Source organism: Candida orthopsilosis (assembly GCF_000315875.1).
Source record: "Candida orthopsilosis Co 90-125, chromosome 1 draft sequence".
NCBI lineage: Eukaryota > Fungi > Ascomycota > Pichiomycetes > Serinales > Debaryomycetaceae > Lodderomyces > Lodderomyces orthopsilosis.
In genome coordinates, this window is record NC_018292.1 from 1,652,014 (window position 1) to 1,669,732 (window position 17,719).

The 17,719-nt window shown below is 38.6% G+C and overlaps 8 protein-coding genes across 8 annotated transcripts; 5 read left to right on the forward strand and 3 right to left on the reverse strand. All coding sequences in view use genetic code 12, as the record gives it.

Moving 5' to 3' along the window:
• Nucleotides 1-120: 120 nt before the first annotated feature.
• Nucleotides 121-924, reverse strand: CORT_0A07420 (Aro7 chorismate mutase; the record flags this gene model as incomplete). The annotated part of the gene is made up of 1 exon (XM_003866518.1): nucleotides 121-924. The coding sequence occupies one exon, from the start codon at nucleotides 922-924 to the stop codon at nucleotides 121-123; it is 804 nt and encodes a 267-aa protein (XP_003866566.1).
• A 94-nt stretch (nucleotides 925-1,018) lies between these two features.
• CORT_0A07430 (Jid1 protein) lies at nucleotides 1,019-1,978 on the reverse strand (the record flags this gene model as incomplete). The annotated part of the gene is made up of 1 exon (XM_003866519.1): nucleotides 1,019-1,978. One exon carries the CDS (start codon nucleotides 1,976-1,978, stop codon nucleotides 1,019-1,021), a length of 960 nt encoding a protein of 319 aa, XP_003866567.1.
• Nucleotides 1,979-2,511: 533 nt separating this feature from the next.
• CORT_0A07440 (predicted membrane transporter) lies at nucleotides 2,512-3,891 on the forward strand (the record flags this gene model as incomplete). The annotated part of the gene is made up of 1 exon (XM_003866520.1): nucleotides 2,512-3,891. One exon carries the CDS (start codon nucleotides 2,512-2,514, stop codon nucleotides 3,889-3,891), a length of 1,380 nt encoding a protein of 459 aa, XP_003866568.1.
• A 1,912-nt stretch (nucleotides 3,892-5,803) lies between these two features.
• CORT_0A07450 (hypothetical protein) lies at nucleotides 5,804-6,577 on the forward strand (the record flags this gene model as incomplete). Its single annotated transcript, XM_003866521.1, has 1 exon — nucleotides 5,804-6,577. The coding sequence occupies one exon, from the start codon at nucleotides 5,804-5,806 to the stop codon at nucleotides 6,575-6,577; it is 774 nt and encodes a 257-aa protein (XP_003866569.1).
• Nucleotides 6,578-8,015: 1,438 nt separating this feature from the next.
• Nucleotides 8,016-9,401, forward strand: CORT_0A07460 (Ipt1 inositol phosphoryl transferase; the record flags this gene model as incomplete). Its single annotated transcript, XM_003866522.1, has 1 exon — nucleotides 8,016-9,401. The coding sequence occupies one exon, from the start codon at nucleotides 8,016-8,018 to the stop codon at nucleotides 9,399-9,401; it is 1,386 nt and encodes a 461-aa protein (XP_003866570.1).
• A 1,606-nt stretch (nucleotides 9,402-11,007) lies between these two features.
• CORT_0A07470 (hypothetical protein) lies at nucleotides 11,008-12,918 on the forward strand (the record flags this gene model as incomplete). Its single annotated transcript, XM_003866523.1, has 1 exon — nucleotides 11,008-12,918. The coding sequence occupies one exon, from the start codon at nucleotides 11,008-11,010 to the stop codon at nucleotides 12,916-12,918; it is 1,911 nt and encodes a 636-aa protein (XP_003866571.1).
• Nucleotides 12,919-14,012: 1,094 nt separating this feature from the next.
• CORT_0A07480 (Grp1 protein) lies at nucleotides 14,013-15,011 on the forward strand (the record flags this gene model as incomplete). Its single annotated transcript, XM_003866524.1, has 1 exon — nucleotides 14,013-15,011. One exon carries the CDS (start codon nucleotides 14,013-14,015, stop codon nucleotides 15,009-15,011), a length of 999 nt encoding a protein of 332 aa, XP_003866572.1.
• Nucleotides 15,012-15,288: 277 nt separating this feature from the next.
• Nucleotides 15,289-16,968, reverse strand: CORT_0A07490 (Pho84 hypothetical proteinigh-affinity phosphate transporter; the record flags this gene model as incomplete). Its single annotated transcript, XM_003866525.1, has 1 exon — nucleotides 15,289-16,968. One exon carries the CDS (start codon nucleotides 16,966-16,968, stop codon nucleotides 15,289-15,291), a length of 1,680 nt encoding a protein of 559 aa, XP_003866573.1.
• Nucleotides 16,969-17,719: the final 751 nt, after the last annotated feature.

Consider the following 17,719-nt stretch of genomic DNA (forward strand, 5'->3'; position numbering starts at 1 on the left):
AATTCGCCAGTTTTGAAAATAGAGTTTATGCATGTATTTCTTACTTTGGAATACTTCTATTTTGAGTATAAAAGCCGCCCTTTTAGATGGATACCAACTAAACACCTCCTTTCATGGAACTCATTTATATTTATCAACCACTTTTGGATCCTCATCTTCCAACCTTCTCAACAAGTAATCTACTTCCACTTTCTTTGTCAATGGAATGATCCATTTTTTATACAATTGAGCAATAACCTCGGGTTTGACTTTGCTTTGCACATTAGTACCATATTTCAAACTTGGATCAACGCCATAGCTCTCCGCCTTGACTACCAATCGCTCCAAAATCTTAGCTTCAACAGCACTGTTTGTTATAGATTCCTCGATTCCCTTGACATCTCTCGCAAGTATTAGTTTAATGTATAATGGCTTATCGTTGACGTACTTCGCCTCTGCAACAAATTTTCCGAAATGGATTCTCCTAGATATTGCTTGCAAACACTCAATATCACAGGTCGATGCTGATCCCAAGTTCTCTAATTGGTCACCTTTTTTGCAACTGACTTTTGGAACTATATCCTCGACATAGAACTTCATGATCTCATCATTGACATTGATTTCATCAGAATAACTGGCCAATATTTTGGGGTAGTTGATAGGTGGTAGTATAGGCGCTTTGATCAGATTAGGAAAAAATGGAGTCTCATCGGGTGCTTCATATCGTCTGATCTGCGAATGAGCAATTTCCATTTGCAACAATGCCCAATCGAGAAATGTGCCGTCAAAATTAGGAATGGAAAACTTGTTTTTTTCATACACTGATGGTGAGCTGAAGAATTGTGAACGTTCAATCAAATCAAACACAATAGTGTCCTCCATCCGGACTAGACCTTGACGTATATTTGCCAAGTCTAATACAGTTTCTGGTTTCATGAAGTCCATATTATGACGTGTTGCGTTGGTGTTCAATTGATTATCTACACTGATTTTTTTTTTTGTCTAAATTCTTATCTCGTACGAACACTATTGATCATATTTAGTTGAGCTCCAAATCGGAACTGTTTTGACGTCTTTGATTCCACTCTTGTTCTTGTCGATCCCACTTGTTGACCCTGCCTTTAGCATACTTGTACAACAACTCATTATCACTAGGGTCCTCCTCTCCAAAATCGTCCTTTTTCAGCCGCATTGTTGTTCTTCGACCAATCAAAAACTTTCGCACATTGTCAGCCTCTGAATATGAGCCATCCCCTTCATAGCTTTGATTCAAATCTCTCATAGATTTCAAGTTCATTTTGTGTGTCTCTACTAAGTATTGATTTGTTCGTTCAATAGCATTCATAATTTGCAAACCAAACGCTAAAGCTCCTACAGCTAATACTCCAAACAAGATCTTGTATTTGTTTTTTTCCAATTCCTCTTTTGTTGGTGGGGGCCTTTGATACTTCATTTGGTAATAGTCGTTCCATGTCCCTGCCAGCCAAAATGCTTCATCTTTGGTGAAATCGTACCTAGCACGATGTGCGTTTGCCCTTCGATACGCTTCAAAACTTTCCTTTGAAAACAGCTCACTGCTTGGGTTATATGGACCTTGCTGTTCCCATGAAGTAGTCTTGAATCGATTGTATGCTACTCTCCTCCTGGCATCACGTAGAATATCATACGATTCTTGAATCAAGTCAAACCTTTTCCTCTTTTGGTCATTGCTAAGTGCTTTTCCATAATTATCTGTCAAGTCTAATGACGTATCCGGATGATAGATCTTGACCAACTTTACATATCTTAGTTTCAATATTTTATTTAACTCAATACGTGACATGCCAATGTCCTTTGACGATAATCCAAACACTTCATATGGTGTGGGGTTTTTCGATGCAGGCCAATCATGTAGATCAAGACGCTTATGATGATTGATAAATTCATTTGCAGACGTAGCATATGTGCAGCGGCATGTACATGGTACAGAGGTAAGTTTGAGCTTGTGTGTGGATAACATTGTTATAGGTAGCCTATAGGGGGAAAAGAATTACTTGAGATATTTTTTTGTATTCTTATGCTTTTGCGATTACCGGTTTTGCCATTTTAAAATTGCGCGTCAAGAAGTTACCTGAGGGAAACCCTGAAATGGAGAGAAACAAAGCAACCCATTCAACATTGGAAGCAGCAGTGAATTAGTTTTCTATTTGGCGGTGTTGGAAGACACCCTGCTAGCTATGCCATGTTCAAATGTAACCATTGTATCATCAATGTTATTCTACGATTCCCTTCCCTTGAACGATACGGTATTGTAAAGTAATCTCTTAGTGAGTGTGTATCGATCGGAACTTTCTCAAAAAGCTTTGGCTGACATTTTTACTAAATCACTAAGTTTTATACATATACCCTAGCCAGGGTGGGATCGAAGGCAGAAATATTCCAAGCTTACACAAAAACCCGCCTTATTGTATTCCGTGATATAAAACGTTGAACAATTGATGGAATTTGCGAGCCACAGTTTTTGAAGACACATCTCACGCATACAACTCTATAATGTCTATCGGCTCATGGTTGTCATTCGCCAGCAGTGAGATTGGGTTAAAGACCCTTTTCCACTCCTCCTGGGATGTCTATATTATAATTGCTTTGAGAATGATTAGACTCATTGGATTTGGCTCAACGTCATTGATACTTGCATTGTATTTGAAAACATTGGGAATTGATGAGTCCTATATTGGGTTCTTTATGACGCTTACATTTGTTGGAGATTTGACCACCTCATTTTTGCTTAGTTTAGTTACTGACCAGATTGGTAGAAAACGGGTGCTTGTATTGTGCTCGGTTCTTATGTTGGCTACTGGTGTGGTTTTTGCGACGATTGACAACTACTACTTGCTACTTGTTACTGCCGTGGTCGGTATTTTGACACCATCTGGAGGGGAAGTTGGACCATTCAGAACAATCGAGCAATCCAGTATTGCATCGTTGTGCAATCAGACTGAAAGATCAGATGTATATGCCTGGTACACATTCTTGGGCCTGTTTTGTGCGGCATTCGGATCGTTTGTTGCTGGTCTGATTATCGATATCACTAGGAGTAAATGGGGATTCAATGAAATAGATAGCTACAAGAGTGTATTTGGTTTATATTGCATTCTTTCATTGATTGGTGTCGTATTGTCCTTGTTTATTAGTGGAGACATTGAAGCAAAGAAGCAACTGGTTGGACCTAGACCTGCAATTGATCAAGAAAGTCCTGCTGAAGGTGTATCCGAAGCCTGTGAGACAACTCAATTACTTCCAAATGAGGAATCTAAACCAAGATCTAGTTTCTTTAATATTCTTCCACACTTGTCTCCAGACGTCTACTTGATTGTCTTGAAGATTTCCCTTTTATTTGGTCTTGACTCGTTTGCATCTTCATTGACGCCACTTTCATGGACGTCATTCTATATCAAGCGCAAGTTCGGTATACCTTCGTCTTACCTTGGATCCGTTTTTTTCATTACTGGGTTTATTAGTGGCGTTACCTCCCTCGGCTCTACGTCTATGACAAAGAGACTTGGCCCTGTTGTAACCATGGTGGCTACTCATTTACCTGCATCTATTTTGTTAGCAGTGTTGCCATTCCCTAATTCGTTCGTGGTAACTTTAGTCATCTTGGTGTTAAGGGCGTCCATGCAAACGATGGATGTAGCACCCAAGCACGTGTTTTTAGCTGCTACCGTTCCCGACGATGATAGAACTGCTGTATTCGGATTTGTAAATGTTGTAAAAACATTGGCCCAAATTGTTGGTCCTAGTATTGTTGGCATTTTAACAGAGAATGGCTTACAATGGGTCACATTTGTGGTTGGAGGTTCATTGAAAGTTGTCTACGATTTAGGCGTATTGGTTACTTTTTTGACATTCAACAAAAATGCAGCCTATTAGTTGTATGGATAGAGCATGATAGACTGTATTGATTTTAAGATGTTATACGATTGAAGTTTTCTAGAACACATACGAACAAATGCTTCAATTTCGTCTCTGCTCTTCTAATTCTGGTTCGAAGTATGTTGTAATCTATCAAGCACAAAAACAGCTCGTTGATTATCCGTCGTTGAGAAAATCCTTCGATGTTCAAATTATAGAAAAGTCTGCATTTCTCGAGTATATACACCATATACAACCATAAACCATGAGTCACATCCTGAATAACATAAACTGAGACTCATATGACAATTGATTTTGCGCAGTTTTTCCGGAATGTGGAAGATATTTGAGTATTGGTAGCTATATATTATTTCTCATGTTTATCCTTTTCTCCCAGTTTGTGTGGAAATGTCAACCACAGCTTGCTTGTTGTGCCATTCTCTTTAGTAAAGGCAGAGTTTGTGCCCTTCTTTCTTGATGTCCATCGAGAAGATGATAATTGATCTACATCTGTTTACCTATCCTTCGTTGGCAACCTCCTCACCCTGCTTAACCTCCTCCTCAACTTCTTCCTCAGTCTCCTCCTTTGTCGCATCCGAATTATAATAGTTCTCATCACCCAGTCGATTTGTAATAAATGATTCATTCAAAATCTTTTGATTGTTCCTATTCAAAAGACCAACACATCTCCATGCATTCAAGCTTTTCAGACCTGTGAAGCTCTTCTCTTATCTCAATGTAGGCGTGAAGAAATTTCTACATTTCAAAAACTTCAAGTCCATAGGGTATTTCTCAAGTGTTATATCTTTTTTCATTAAGGTGTCAAAAGAATAATAATTCAATGTTTGTGGAAAGTCAAGCGAACGTGGAGGAGGGCAAATAAAGAAGAAGAATATTGTTAATCTCAAAAGCATATCTGAGTTTCTTACCCCCATGAAAGGCGCAATCATCCAGAATAAGAATGACTTGTTCTTTTCGGCTGTTGCACCATGCTGGGGAATAAACGCCTTTGTTAAGGTACTTAAATACCACCGTGTTATTTGATAACTCTTGTGGTGAAGCTTCAGCAGCAAAACCTAGCTCCACTAGACAATAGTTTAGCGGGTGGCCGATAACTGGGAAAACAACAAATGGATTCTATTTCTTTCAGGATATATTGACTGGCTTTATAACAGTATAAAATCCACCAGTACCTGATACCACCAAACCTTTCTTATGAATTGGCCCTCTCGTCTTCGAACAGGCACTCTCTTCAGCTAAGTTAATAATAGGTTCGCCCACATTGTAAACTCCTGATGGATCAACGCTGCCATTGATAACCACGTTTTCAAATATGTTGAAAATTCCCTTACAAACTTGTAATCACCACTGTTGATGCCATCACAAGTACGCGTTTCTTTCATTCTATTCATAGATACTCTGTGATGCACACAAAATTGTCGATACCAACCCTCGCTTATTGTCACAGTTCTATCTTCCATTTTGACCAAACGGTTGACAATCTTCAACAATTCTGTTACATCAATGGGTAACCTCATTTTGATGCCATCAAATACATATGAGATTAGTCATTTCTCCTTTAGTAATGACATTGCTTTTCTCTCATATCTTTTCTCCGAGCTTACAACTTGCCTCTGCTTCGGTTCAATTACGGTTGTAAGTGTTCTTGGGGGCACCATAATTTGATGTTATACGATATATTGAATACGTCTTATTCAATTGGATCATTCTCTTCACTTTGGCCTCGACTGCTTGTAGACTCTTGGGTTCACACTTTTTGTAACGAGTTGGTCTAGGTATATTGGGTTGTTTTCATGATTTAATATCAGTTACACGTGCATTAAAATCTCGTGAAAGAAAAATGAAATGAGCACAAATTTGAAAAATTTGAAGCACCCTTCCAAACACACTACACCTTCACTAACTTAGAATGCAACAGCGACAGCAGAAGCTTTCCTCGCTGCAGTTTAAATCTTACTTTCCTGACTGGATAATTGTCGCTATTCTACGCACAATTCACAATCAATTTGGCAAACATTGGATCCCATTTCAACGACTTTTTCATATCAATGATCTCAGCATTTCACATCCATACGCATCGACCCAGAGGGTTGGCCGCTTCCAGTTGTACCTATATTCGACATACATTCCATGTGTTATAATTATTTTTTTGTCCATCTCAAGGGGAAGTTCCGTACACTCAAGACTCCGCTTATCTCAGGTGTCACTACTCGGCTTATTATTCAGTGTGTCCGCAGTATCGGTACTCACGGATATACTTAAATGCTGGATAGGTAACCCCCGTCCTGACTTTATCGCTCGTTGTGGTCCAGCTTTGGAAACACCTGTGGATACTCTAGTTGGGTTGAGTGTATGCACCTCTCCATTGGGGAACAAGCATTTGTACGACGGATTAAGATCTACACCACTGGGCCACTCATCGATGGCATTTGCCGGGCTCCTATTCTTGTCATTATGGATATTCAACCAGTATGGTATTTTAGCTAGAGTGAAGTATCGTGCTGGGTTAATTATTGTTAGTTGTTTGCCTGTTTTGGTGGCTTCATATATTGCCATCAGCAGAACACAGGATTACCGTCATCATTTCTTTGATGTGATATTTGGGAGCTCATTGGGGATTGTGTTTGCCTGGTTTTCGCATTGGAAGTATTTTGGGAACTATTCGGAAGTGGGTGAATCATAGTGCGCGCACAGAGTGTTGGTAGGACTTGATAGAACATTTACAAAGTTAATAGATGATTATAGACCAGATACGGATAGTTTCAGCAATATGTATTGTGGTAGAGACGTCATCACCCATTGGATGCTTGTTATAAGGCACTCTAGAAAATAATACAGTACTGCCCATGTAACGTGCTACAAAGTTGTTTCCCGGTGAGGAATATATGTTGGATCTTTGCTCAGTTGGGCCAAGTTCAAGTAACCATGACAGATGGCTTTTCAAAAATATTTCTAAACGTTACCCTCGTCTACATCATAAACTCGCACAGCTTGGATGTATGTTTTAGCTCACCTACAGCTTAGAATTTCCATCAGCCGAGTCGCTTGAGGCCCATCTTTGTTAAGAATTCACATACAGCTGTATTCTCTATTTCACATTAAATTGTGGCAGATTCTAATTTTGTGATTCAAAAGAACAAATCTAAAAATACGCTTTTATCTTGCAATGGTAACAAAAAGTCTTAACTCCGAAATACGGTAAATAATGGAACACATTTAGGGTGTGCATAGTCCACCGTCTTGGTTAATGCATTTGCGTGGCACTCACAATAGCAACGTGGGGAGGGGGGGGGGGGGGAGTGATCAAAAGATTTCTAAAGAAATACACTTTCCAACTGTTTCTCCCTCCAGGCCAATAAATTACGGATGGAAATGTCGGGATAAAACTTAAGTCTTCCTGTCGTTTGATGTATTATTTAAGTTTTGGGCCATGTGCACGACCTATCTGACACTTTGTTTATCTCCATCGGTAACGGCTAAGTTTTCACCCCGGAAGAGGTGCCTGATGCCTAGAGACTTACCGCCTCTCATCTACATAATCGTATCTGTACAAAACAGTAACCTTGTGATTGGTTCGACTGTTGTACTACAAATTACGACAGAAGAAAGTTAAAAGTTTATTCCATCATATCGTGTGACATAGGTACAGTCTAACATGTAGGACCCCTTCTACGTTGATATTATTCAGACAGATCCACCGAAAAAGGAGACATATCACTTGAAACAGTTAATCTCCTCTTAACAAATAATCATTTCTTTTGTGATTACATGCGCTCACAAAAAGGGGAAATATCCCATTACCAGAGAAAATCTTTTCCTTTTTCTTTTCTTCTCTTTCTTCTATAAATCTATTCGATCTCCTCTCAAAAAAGTTCAACAATCGGTGTCGGAGTAAACATCGAAGAGGGGGTTCATTATCAACAACAGTATACATCCAACGCAGGTACACCAGAGGAATAAAGCATTAGAGAGACCCATTTCCCCTTATATTCATCCTCGCTACATTATATTCTCAAAAGCCAAGCCTTGCTGAGATAATATATTATTTTTTTGCTCACCTTTTTTTCTGAGAGAACTCCTCCCATTGCTTATAGCCAACACCGCACTCTCTTTGCATAATCATGGAGATCCTAATACAGCTTTTGAAGCCATTTCTATTCATTTACCAATTTTTTGAGAGGATCTTTTGGTCAGGTCTTAATGAAAGGAGTATACTTGGCCTCATACTAAATTTTTGGGCCAACTTCGGTCCCGTATTCATTTGGTTACTTATATTTAAAAATGCAGGATTAATACCTCACTCGATACGTCCCACTATACACGTGGCTTTACCGTATCACATTGACACGTTTATGTTTTCATCATGGCTTGGTGCTATTATTTGCATTCCAAGTTTCATAATAATTGGCTGGTTAATGTATGTGGGGATCTATAAACAGAAAGGAAAGACAGGTATTGCTTTGTCAAAGTACTTACCATTGAAGGGAGAAGTTAATGAGGAGGTTGCATCAGAAGAGGGAAGTTCATCATTTGACATTGAGATGGACTCATTTGATGGAAGTGGTGATTTGGAGGCGGGGACAATTTCGTCATCCGTCAAGCCACCACCAGAGACTAATTTTCAAAATGATATACATATCAATAACTTAACCTTTTTCCAACCACTCGATACAAGCGTTGTTAATAACATGGCCATGACTGTCAATGAAAAGATTGCTGAAAAACAACAACAATATGGTTATAACTGGAAGATTCCTCGCAATTGTTGGTATTTGTCAGCCCCAGTACTACTAGCCACTTGCTGGTTTATTCTTAATATTGATTACTGGTTTAGAGAACCCATTCGTACATGGAAAGATTTACTTGCATGGGCATCATATGTATTAGGACATATTACTGTCCCAATAATAACGGCAGTATGGCTTTATGTATTCCATGCTCCGGGAGTATTAAAATCCTACGGATGGGCCCTTGGGTTTCAAAATATCTGTGGTGTGCTCACTCACTTGTTGTTTCCATGTGCACCACCATGGTTCATTCACTTGAATGGGGAAGATGCGGCCGCTAATTATGATTTACCTGGATACGCTGCAGGGTTAACCCGTGTTGATGTCGCGTTAGGTACGCACTTGAATAGCAAAGGTTTCCATGCGTCACCAATAGTATTTGGAGCAGTTCCAAGTTTACACTCAGCCATGGCAGTGATGACATTCCTTTTTGTTTCATATTATGCTCGGTGGACTGTAGTTAAACTAATTGCATTTGCATTTGTTGTTTTGCAATGGTGGGCAACAATCTACTTGGATCATCATTGGAGATTGGACCTCTTTGTTGGAATGTGTTATGCATTGATTTGGTTTTCAATCATGTATAAATTACGTTTGGCAAAAGTTAATGAATCATTTTTGCAACTGAGATTGCTGTATAATTTTGCAAAGGGAAGTACTATGGGAATGAGGGTATTCCGAAACACTAAATTGCAATGGTTTTTTGATCCACTTAGTTAATAGAGGTAAATAGAGATTTACAGCCTTGATGTCGTGTTTCGGATCTATGCGACAAAAACAAAAAGTCATATTTTCTTATCAATTTCGCGGCAACCGCGTTTCTCTGCGTAAGTTCAATTCTGTACCTGAGATTTAAACAATAGGGGAGTTCGGTTTAGACAATAAAGGTGTTCATCAAAAGATTACGATTACTGTTGGTGATCCCCCTGAGGGGCTTAGCTTGACCAGTTACTCAAAGGTCAAGTTGGCTATGTTTTTGTTTGTTGACAAATTTTATTTTTAGAGCTATAATTTTACACGCAAAAACAAAAGATTACAAAATTATCTATCGCGTGGGGACCACAATGCCAAGCATATAGACGTTATCGGTTTCCACCCTAGGCTTTGTGTTAAGTGCATGAGGAACAAAACGCCTTTAGTGGGTGGATTATCTAGTAACTACGGTGAATACTAGAGGTGCCACTGGTACGGTGTCTAAAGGTGACCAATAATAAGTGATTGTAATAATGGCGTGGTCATGAGTGCGTCACTAAAAGCACATTTTAGACATGACATTGCTGGCTCATATGCAGGACAGTGTCTTCTATTCCTATTGTTTGTTGAAGAATTAATTTAACCATAATGGGAGAGGTCGTGTGAATGGGGATACAAAATAATCTTTTCGCTTGTGTCGTCATAGGGGAAGTGTTTTGTGTATCATATTAGATTGGGGGAAGATGATCTTGGAAACGTACGCCACCGCAGCGGCACAAACCAATAATGGTCATCTAAGGGTTGCAACAGAGAGTAGGGTCACTTACTTGGTGCTTTTTCCCTCCCGTCTCGTGATTGAATTGAACTTAATCCTTTGTCAGCAATAATTTGCATTACATCTGCATGACTCCAGATTCTGCATCTCTCAAAATATTTGTATTTTTTTCTCTTGTCCTCTTCCGCACAAAATATTTATTTACTATAGCAAAGTAGTATCACACGAGTAAATAGCAAACTCTAGTTAGCAACAACAACCAAAAAAAAATAAAGTAAAATAAACAATAAGTTTCAGCCACAAAACCAAACAATCAGATGAGTAGAAGGAAATGCTGGATTTAGAGAAAACACCATCGATATGACAGTAGCAGTGTAGGCACACATTGACTACAGTAGTGTCACATGAGCCTATATGTACCTCTCTATAGATAAAGGAGACACGCTAATCAAATTGCTTATTTTTGTTCATCGGTTGGCTTATACATGGCTGTGCCTTGCGAAAAAAAAACAATAAAAATTTTCCTTTTTTTATTTTTTTATTTTTATATTTTATTTTCATTTTCACCGGAGACAAAAGCTCAACCATTAATATACCCACCCACTGTCTTTCAAAGAAAAAATTTTAATCAACCTAGGTGAAGCTTTTTCTCTTTTCTTCATACCAGATTACATCGAGGGACACGGACTATATTTGTCATCGTATAGTGTTCTGGCCGGCTACAATCAACAGCGCAACTACACTAAACATCCTGTCTAAGCTTTCAACCAAAGCTTTTCAAATTTCATATCTTGCAACCAAACTTGCTGCCACTTTGTTGAACAACACATTTTCTCATATAGTCACGACTACGTTAAAATGAGCTATAGCTACCACCTACATCATGTTAACCTGCATCAGCTAAACCACTATATACATCACCAACAGCTACCTCAATCACAGAAACTGGCAACAATCTCCACCACTTCGCATACTATTCCACGTTTTTACAACAAAAAGCTCAGAGCTTTACTTCCTTTTCTACTATTGCTTCTTTGCTTATACAAAACTGCTACCATCTTCCTCACAACGGAAATCAATCAGGCGGAGCTTGAGGCACATGCATTAGCATATCACAAGAGCACCCAGTTCAACCCAAAAAATATTGCATTAGACTTGTACAATTATGTCATTGAACAGCAGCACTCGCTAGAGTCAAAGATAGGTGACTCAAGAGGTATTTACTTCCACTGGGACGATTGGGTTGATTTATCAGCATCGAATCATTTATTGAATAAAGCTAAATTGGCATCCCCCTCGGGTACTTATTGTGAGCCATCTTTGGTCAAGTATGGCTCAGTGAGTGGACATAAATTGGAGGGTTACGAAACAAAGATCCAACGTGGTGCTGTCAATCTTTACTGCTCTCATCCCTTGCCTCAACGTATCGTGATTGCCACCGATGAATCATTGATTGAAGTGCCAGTAATTGGAAAGAAGAGATTTGGAAATCATAAAACTGTGCCAGTCAAATCAGATCAATTGGTGAACAAAATGAAACAATTGCATCAAACTGCAAATGCAAATTTCACAAGAAAGCCAATTGTTGATTTACAAAAACAGGTTGCCATTGAGCCAGATGACTTTATTTTTAAACCCGATGTGGAAATCTTTGGCTTGCAGGAAAAACTCAACAATCAAACCATTACACCAGAGGAGTTGGAGTATCTTGAGTTTCTCGAATATTCTAACAACCACTTAGTCGATCACACTGATCGTTACTTTAAATATGCTTGGATTTATACTGATATGTTGCAAGGCAAATCTCATCACATTGCATACCCATTTTTCAAAAGATACATTAGTGATCGCGAACGTCAAAGTGTTATGCATCATATAATACGTGCGTGGTTTCAATTTGCTGAGGTGAATGGGTTTGCTAGTTGGATCAACCATGGGTCTTTATTGGGTTGGGCTTTCAATGGATTGAACATGCCATGGGATACTGATATCGACGTTCAAATGCCAATTGCCCAATTGGACAGAATGGCCCGTAATTTCAATCGTACATTGGTGATGGAAAATCCCCGTTATGGTAATGGTCGCTACTGGTTGGAAGTAGCACCTACTTACATTCGTCAAGGTAATGGCCGTAGCTTCATTGACGCCAGATTCATCGATATACAAAGCGGGTTGTACATTGATATATCAGCATTGTCGCATACTGAAGTTCCACCGCCAACTGATAAAGATGGAAAACTAGCTGACCTTAGCACGATGTCGGTTCATTGTAAAAACTGGAATTGGCACTCCTTGGATGAGTTGTTGCCTATAAGGCATACCTACTTTGAAGGTGCGTCGGTATACATTCCCAAAAAGGTGAAAGAACCATTAAAACACAAGTATGGAGCCAAGGCTTTAACAAACTACCATTTTCACAACCACAACTACCAATCTGACATCAGCCTCTGGGTCAATGACCAAGTATGCGCTAATCCTCCCTTTAGCAAAACAAGGTCTCGTTTCAACAAGTACCACCAATTGACTAAAAAGGGTGCATGCAATTCAAAAGTATTACAAGATGAGTATAACATTGTTAAAGAATGTACCCAACGCCATCATGAGCTTAATCAAGATTTAGATCTGCCAAAGTTTTACGATATCACAACAATGGGCGACTTGCCAATTTTCAGAAAGGATGCGTGGGATTACTACTACGAAATCAATCATCACTTGGCTAACAATGATAATTGGTATATACGTAAGGAAATAATAAAACCAGGGTTGTAATATATGTATTATTTATTGATTTGTAAAACTTTGTAGACTATGCTTTGGGAAACAGTATATATGAACATCTCTTAAGCCATAGCTGCGATCAATGAGATTGCAATCTTGATATGCATACGAGAAAAAGCATCCCAGGCCCAAAAGTAATAAAAATCAAGTGAAGCCATAATCATACACAATGAACAAAACCGATGTAATAAATGTAGCCCAACAACCCTACAATTTCTACCCAATCTCAAGAAATGTACTTAGCTCCAATTTTCCAGGGAGCTTTCGCCTCTTGGACTCAAAAAGGGCTTTTCCCCATTTAATAACTGACCTGTTTCTGATATAATCCCTTTTTACTGGTCCAAAGACAAACATTCTTTCCAAACTCTCTTGTTTTGCGGAAAGTCATGGGACTATCTTAGACACATTAAACCCAGCATGCGAGATCATCAAGAAAGATGCACTAGCTCACCGAAATGAATATTTTGAATGAGGGACAATAAACTTTTGACAAACACTTTCCGCACAACATGTCACAATAAAATAAAATCAAGCTTCTAATAGGTAATGGTGGTGCCATCTAGTATTGTTAGTGCCAGGAAAAGTGTTTTTTGAAATTTTTGATTTAGTGGGGAGTAAAAGCCTTCTTATATTGGTTGCAAGAATTCACGTGACTAAGTTAAAATTCTTTGAAAACAATGCACAATGATACGCCTACGGCTTCAAGATTGTACAGGCCAACTACCTTCCCTTATACTACTTAAAAGAGCCCTAACATGTTATGGTTGTGTACGATAGCTATAGGTTACATTGTGAGGGAGGTGGAAAGAGAACACAACTGCAAAATTCTTAAAAGAAACCACTAACACAGTTATTTGAAGAGCAGTATGGATATCGAATGAAATATAAATCCCCATCAATTTTTCTCTATTTGTAGTAGACTAAATACAGTAATGGCTATCTGAAACAATATCGATAAATTAAACTGTGCTAAACAGGAAAAGTCACTAGGCGCGACTTGGAATATTGCGACACTATTATCAACAGATTTTAAATGCGGCAAAATCAACTTTTTCAACAACAAAGAGATAAGACCATTCCTCACAATGCCAAAAGTGTACATTACTGGTGCCTCAGGGTTCATAGCTCAGCACATTGTCAAGCTTCTTTTAGAGTCTGGATACGAAGTTGTCGGTACTGTTCGCTCAAAAGAAAAGGGAGATAAATTGGCGAAATTGGTAAACCACCAAAACTTTCAATACGTGGTGGTACCAAACATTGCCGCCCCGGACGCTTTCGACGTATCATTAAAACAGCACAACGATGTCTCATATATCTTACACACTGCTAGTCCATTTACTTACACAACAACGAATCCTGAACAAGACCTAATCATTCCTGCAATTCAAGGCACAAGAAACATTTTGAACGCAGCGGACAAATTTGCTCAACAATTGACTAGGTTTGTCATTACGTCGTCAGATGCAGCAATTTACTCAAATATTGATGAGAAAAACAACAAACTAACTTTTAATGAGCAGTCTTGGAATAATATAAAGTATGAAGATGCTACGGTTGATGCAGTAACTGCTTACTACGGAGCAAAATCATTTGCCGAAAAATTGGCCTGGGAGTTTATGGAAATGAATACACCTTCGTTTACCTTGACTGCTGTCAATCCCTCCTATGTTTTTGGCCCACAAGCTTATCTTTGTGATCCAAATCACCTCAATGAGTCAAATGTAATGATTGGTGACTTGTTGGAAAAGCATGGCAATGATACTTTTGATAATGAAGTGGGAGGCTATATTGATGTTCGGGACGTTGCAAAAGCTCATGTGTTTGCCATGGGCAACGAAGATGCTGCCAATCGCCGGTTGTTTATGAATAATGGGCACTTTAGCGTGCAAATGATGTTGGACATTATCAATGCAAAATGGCCAGAATTGAATTTAATTAAGGGTAGTCCAGGTAGTGGACCGGAAGATATCAAAATCTTGGGTCGCATTGATAACTCAACTACAAAGAAATTCCTACCATGGACGTTTCTTGATTTGAAGACGACTGTGGTTGACACTGTGCAACAAATTTTATCCAGCAAGTAATTCAATAGAGGTTATCGAATCCAACATACGATTAAAATTGACATGAGTTTGATATTAAGAGTAGATATCGTAGAAGTATTATCACCCCCAGGAACTTACTTATTAAGGTTTGTTGTGTCTAAAAATTTGCATTCTTTTTTCAAACGCAACCTTTAAATCCTTGCGTTACAAATTCAGTAAATTTATCAACAAACTTGTTAACAGTGACAAAATCAAATTACATGGGAATCTTTATCGAAATATCAATCAAATTAAACTAAACGAATTATAAAGAAAATCATTGTTTCTCATCAGAAGATTCAACGACAGCAGTTTCAAACTTGTCTCTAGCGACTGTAGTGAGGTCCACTTCATCGTGATATTGCTCACAAATTTCTTCCAATGTCTTTCTCTTGGTCTCAGGAATCAACAAACTGGTAAAGACTCCCAACAACATGAATAATGCAAAGATTTCAAGGACATGGTTCAACCAACAGTTTTTTGCTTTTCCGTCTCTAGCACAATTGTGGTTTTGAAGGGTACCAATACAAGTTTGAGCAATAATAGCACCAACCTTACCACTTGCGGCAGACAAACCATGAGCAGTACTTCTATAACGAGTTGGGAATGATTCTCCTGGAACCACAAATGTGGTTGTGTTTGGTCCAAAGTTTTCAAAGAATTGTGCCAAAACGAAACATGCTAGAAGACCTTTCTCGCCGATTTTGTGATATCCGAAACCCATGATACAGAGAATGATTGTCAAAATGATGAATCCAAATATTTGAAGTGGTTTCCTACCAACCGTATCTATAGTGGCTGCTGCAAACCAGTAGCCTGGTAAGGAGCCGGCACATACCAAAATCAAGTTACCAGCGGCACTGTTGTAGAAATTCCAATAAATGTTGGAATCCCCAGCGTATCCAATGGCTTGCAAAATAGTGGTCGTGTTCAATCCCAAACCATAATAGGCTACATCCAACATGAACCAACTACCTGCGGTTCCTAATAAGATCTTACCATATTTCCATTGGCCGAAATGTCCGATAAAATCTTTAAAGGAGGCTTTTGGGACTTCAATTTGAACGTCATCGCCGATTTCTTCAATTGCAGCGTTTTCTGGCTTCTTGAGATTTCCTTCTTCATCCATATCCAAGGCATATCTTGGGGATTCAGCAATTGTCAAACGATAATACAATGCGATACAACCAGGAACACAGCCAAAGCCAATAACAATTCTCCACATTTGATCACATGCTTTAACACAAGGTCCATGGCATCCGGTATCCTTTGAGTATCCAATCAAGTCGTCCTTGTATCCAGCAACACAAATCATGGCGACAATACCGGCAAATATTTGACCCAAACCTTGGTTAGAAAACACAGCCGCCATGATGGCACCTCTCCATTTAGTAGTGGAGAACTCAGATGAAATAATAGAAGACAATGGGTAGTCACCACCAATACCAATACCCATCAATATTCTCAAACTGGAAAAGATGGCAACGAAATTGATAGCTGGTGATTCACCAATAACAACTTGGGCAACAGTAGCGAAAATCATGATGGCTAATTCCAAACCATAAATCTTTTTACGTCCAACAATATCAGCAACAGTACCGAATCCAACTTGACCAATAACGGTACCAACAGAAGTAGCAACCTTGATTAATGTATTTGTAGAATCTGGGATAGTACCATTCCAGTAAACCCATTGCAAGAAATTAACTGACAAGTTAATGGCAAAGATATCGTAAGAATCGGTCATAAAACCAACACCAGCAATCATAATCATTTTGACTTGAGTCCATCCAAATCCGGCTTTATCAATCTCCTCTAAAGCCAATCTTCTTCTCTCCAATGGATCCTCAACATCGGCAAACTTTCCTAAATAATCCTTGAAAGCGGTCTTACCACCACTTTGGCTCACTTTGGTAGTGTGAATGTGGCCTTGCTCAATATCTGATGACAGGGACATTGTGTAGTTGAATATAAGAGACCTTTTTGGTTGAGTAAAGATGCTAAGAAGATTAAAAGGATGTTTCGTTTAGAAAAAACTGGGAAAATCTTCTGAAATTTATAGGAATTTGTATCTTAGATGAATGAGCTCAAAAGGCAGATGGTTTTTGTGAATACAAATTAAATTTGCATAAATTTTTAATAATTACACAATGGTGAGGATTATAATTTTTTATTCTATTTTTTTAATATATTACAAACTTTAAATAGAAATCTTCAGATAAATCGAAAACAACGAAGGGGCAATTCCAGTACCAAGCCCACCAGGTGATATGTAACACCAGGGATTGAGATTAGCTGTCTTCTTAAAAGGGTTAGAAATTTGGTTGCACGTGAATCCAGAATTTCATCAAACAAATGATAGCTTAGTCTTTATTTTTATTATTCAGAGAAATAACCTGTTTTGCAGTTTTACGTTTCTTTTTCAAAAATAAAGATGAGTTCAGACACAAAGTATTAAATGTAGTTGACATCGTGGTCTCACCTTTTTACCTTTTAGGGCGGAGAGAGAAAGAGCTCGTGGGTAAAACTTTACTTTTAATTTTTTTTGCCGCCTTTTTAGCTGTATGATTTCACAATCTACGGCGCTAGGGTATTGTTTCTATTGTTTTCCATAGCAAACGGCAAAAGAAAGGTAATAACTTTTTCTTTAGAGCTCAGGTGCTCTTTTAAATGTCTTTTTCAAACTCTTACTAGAATGGTTCTACTTT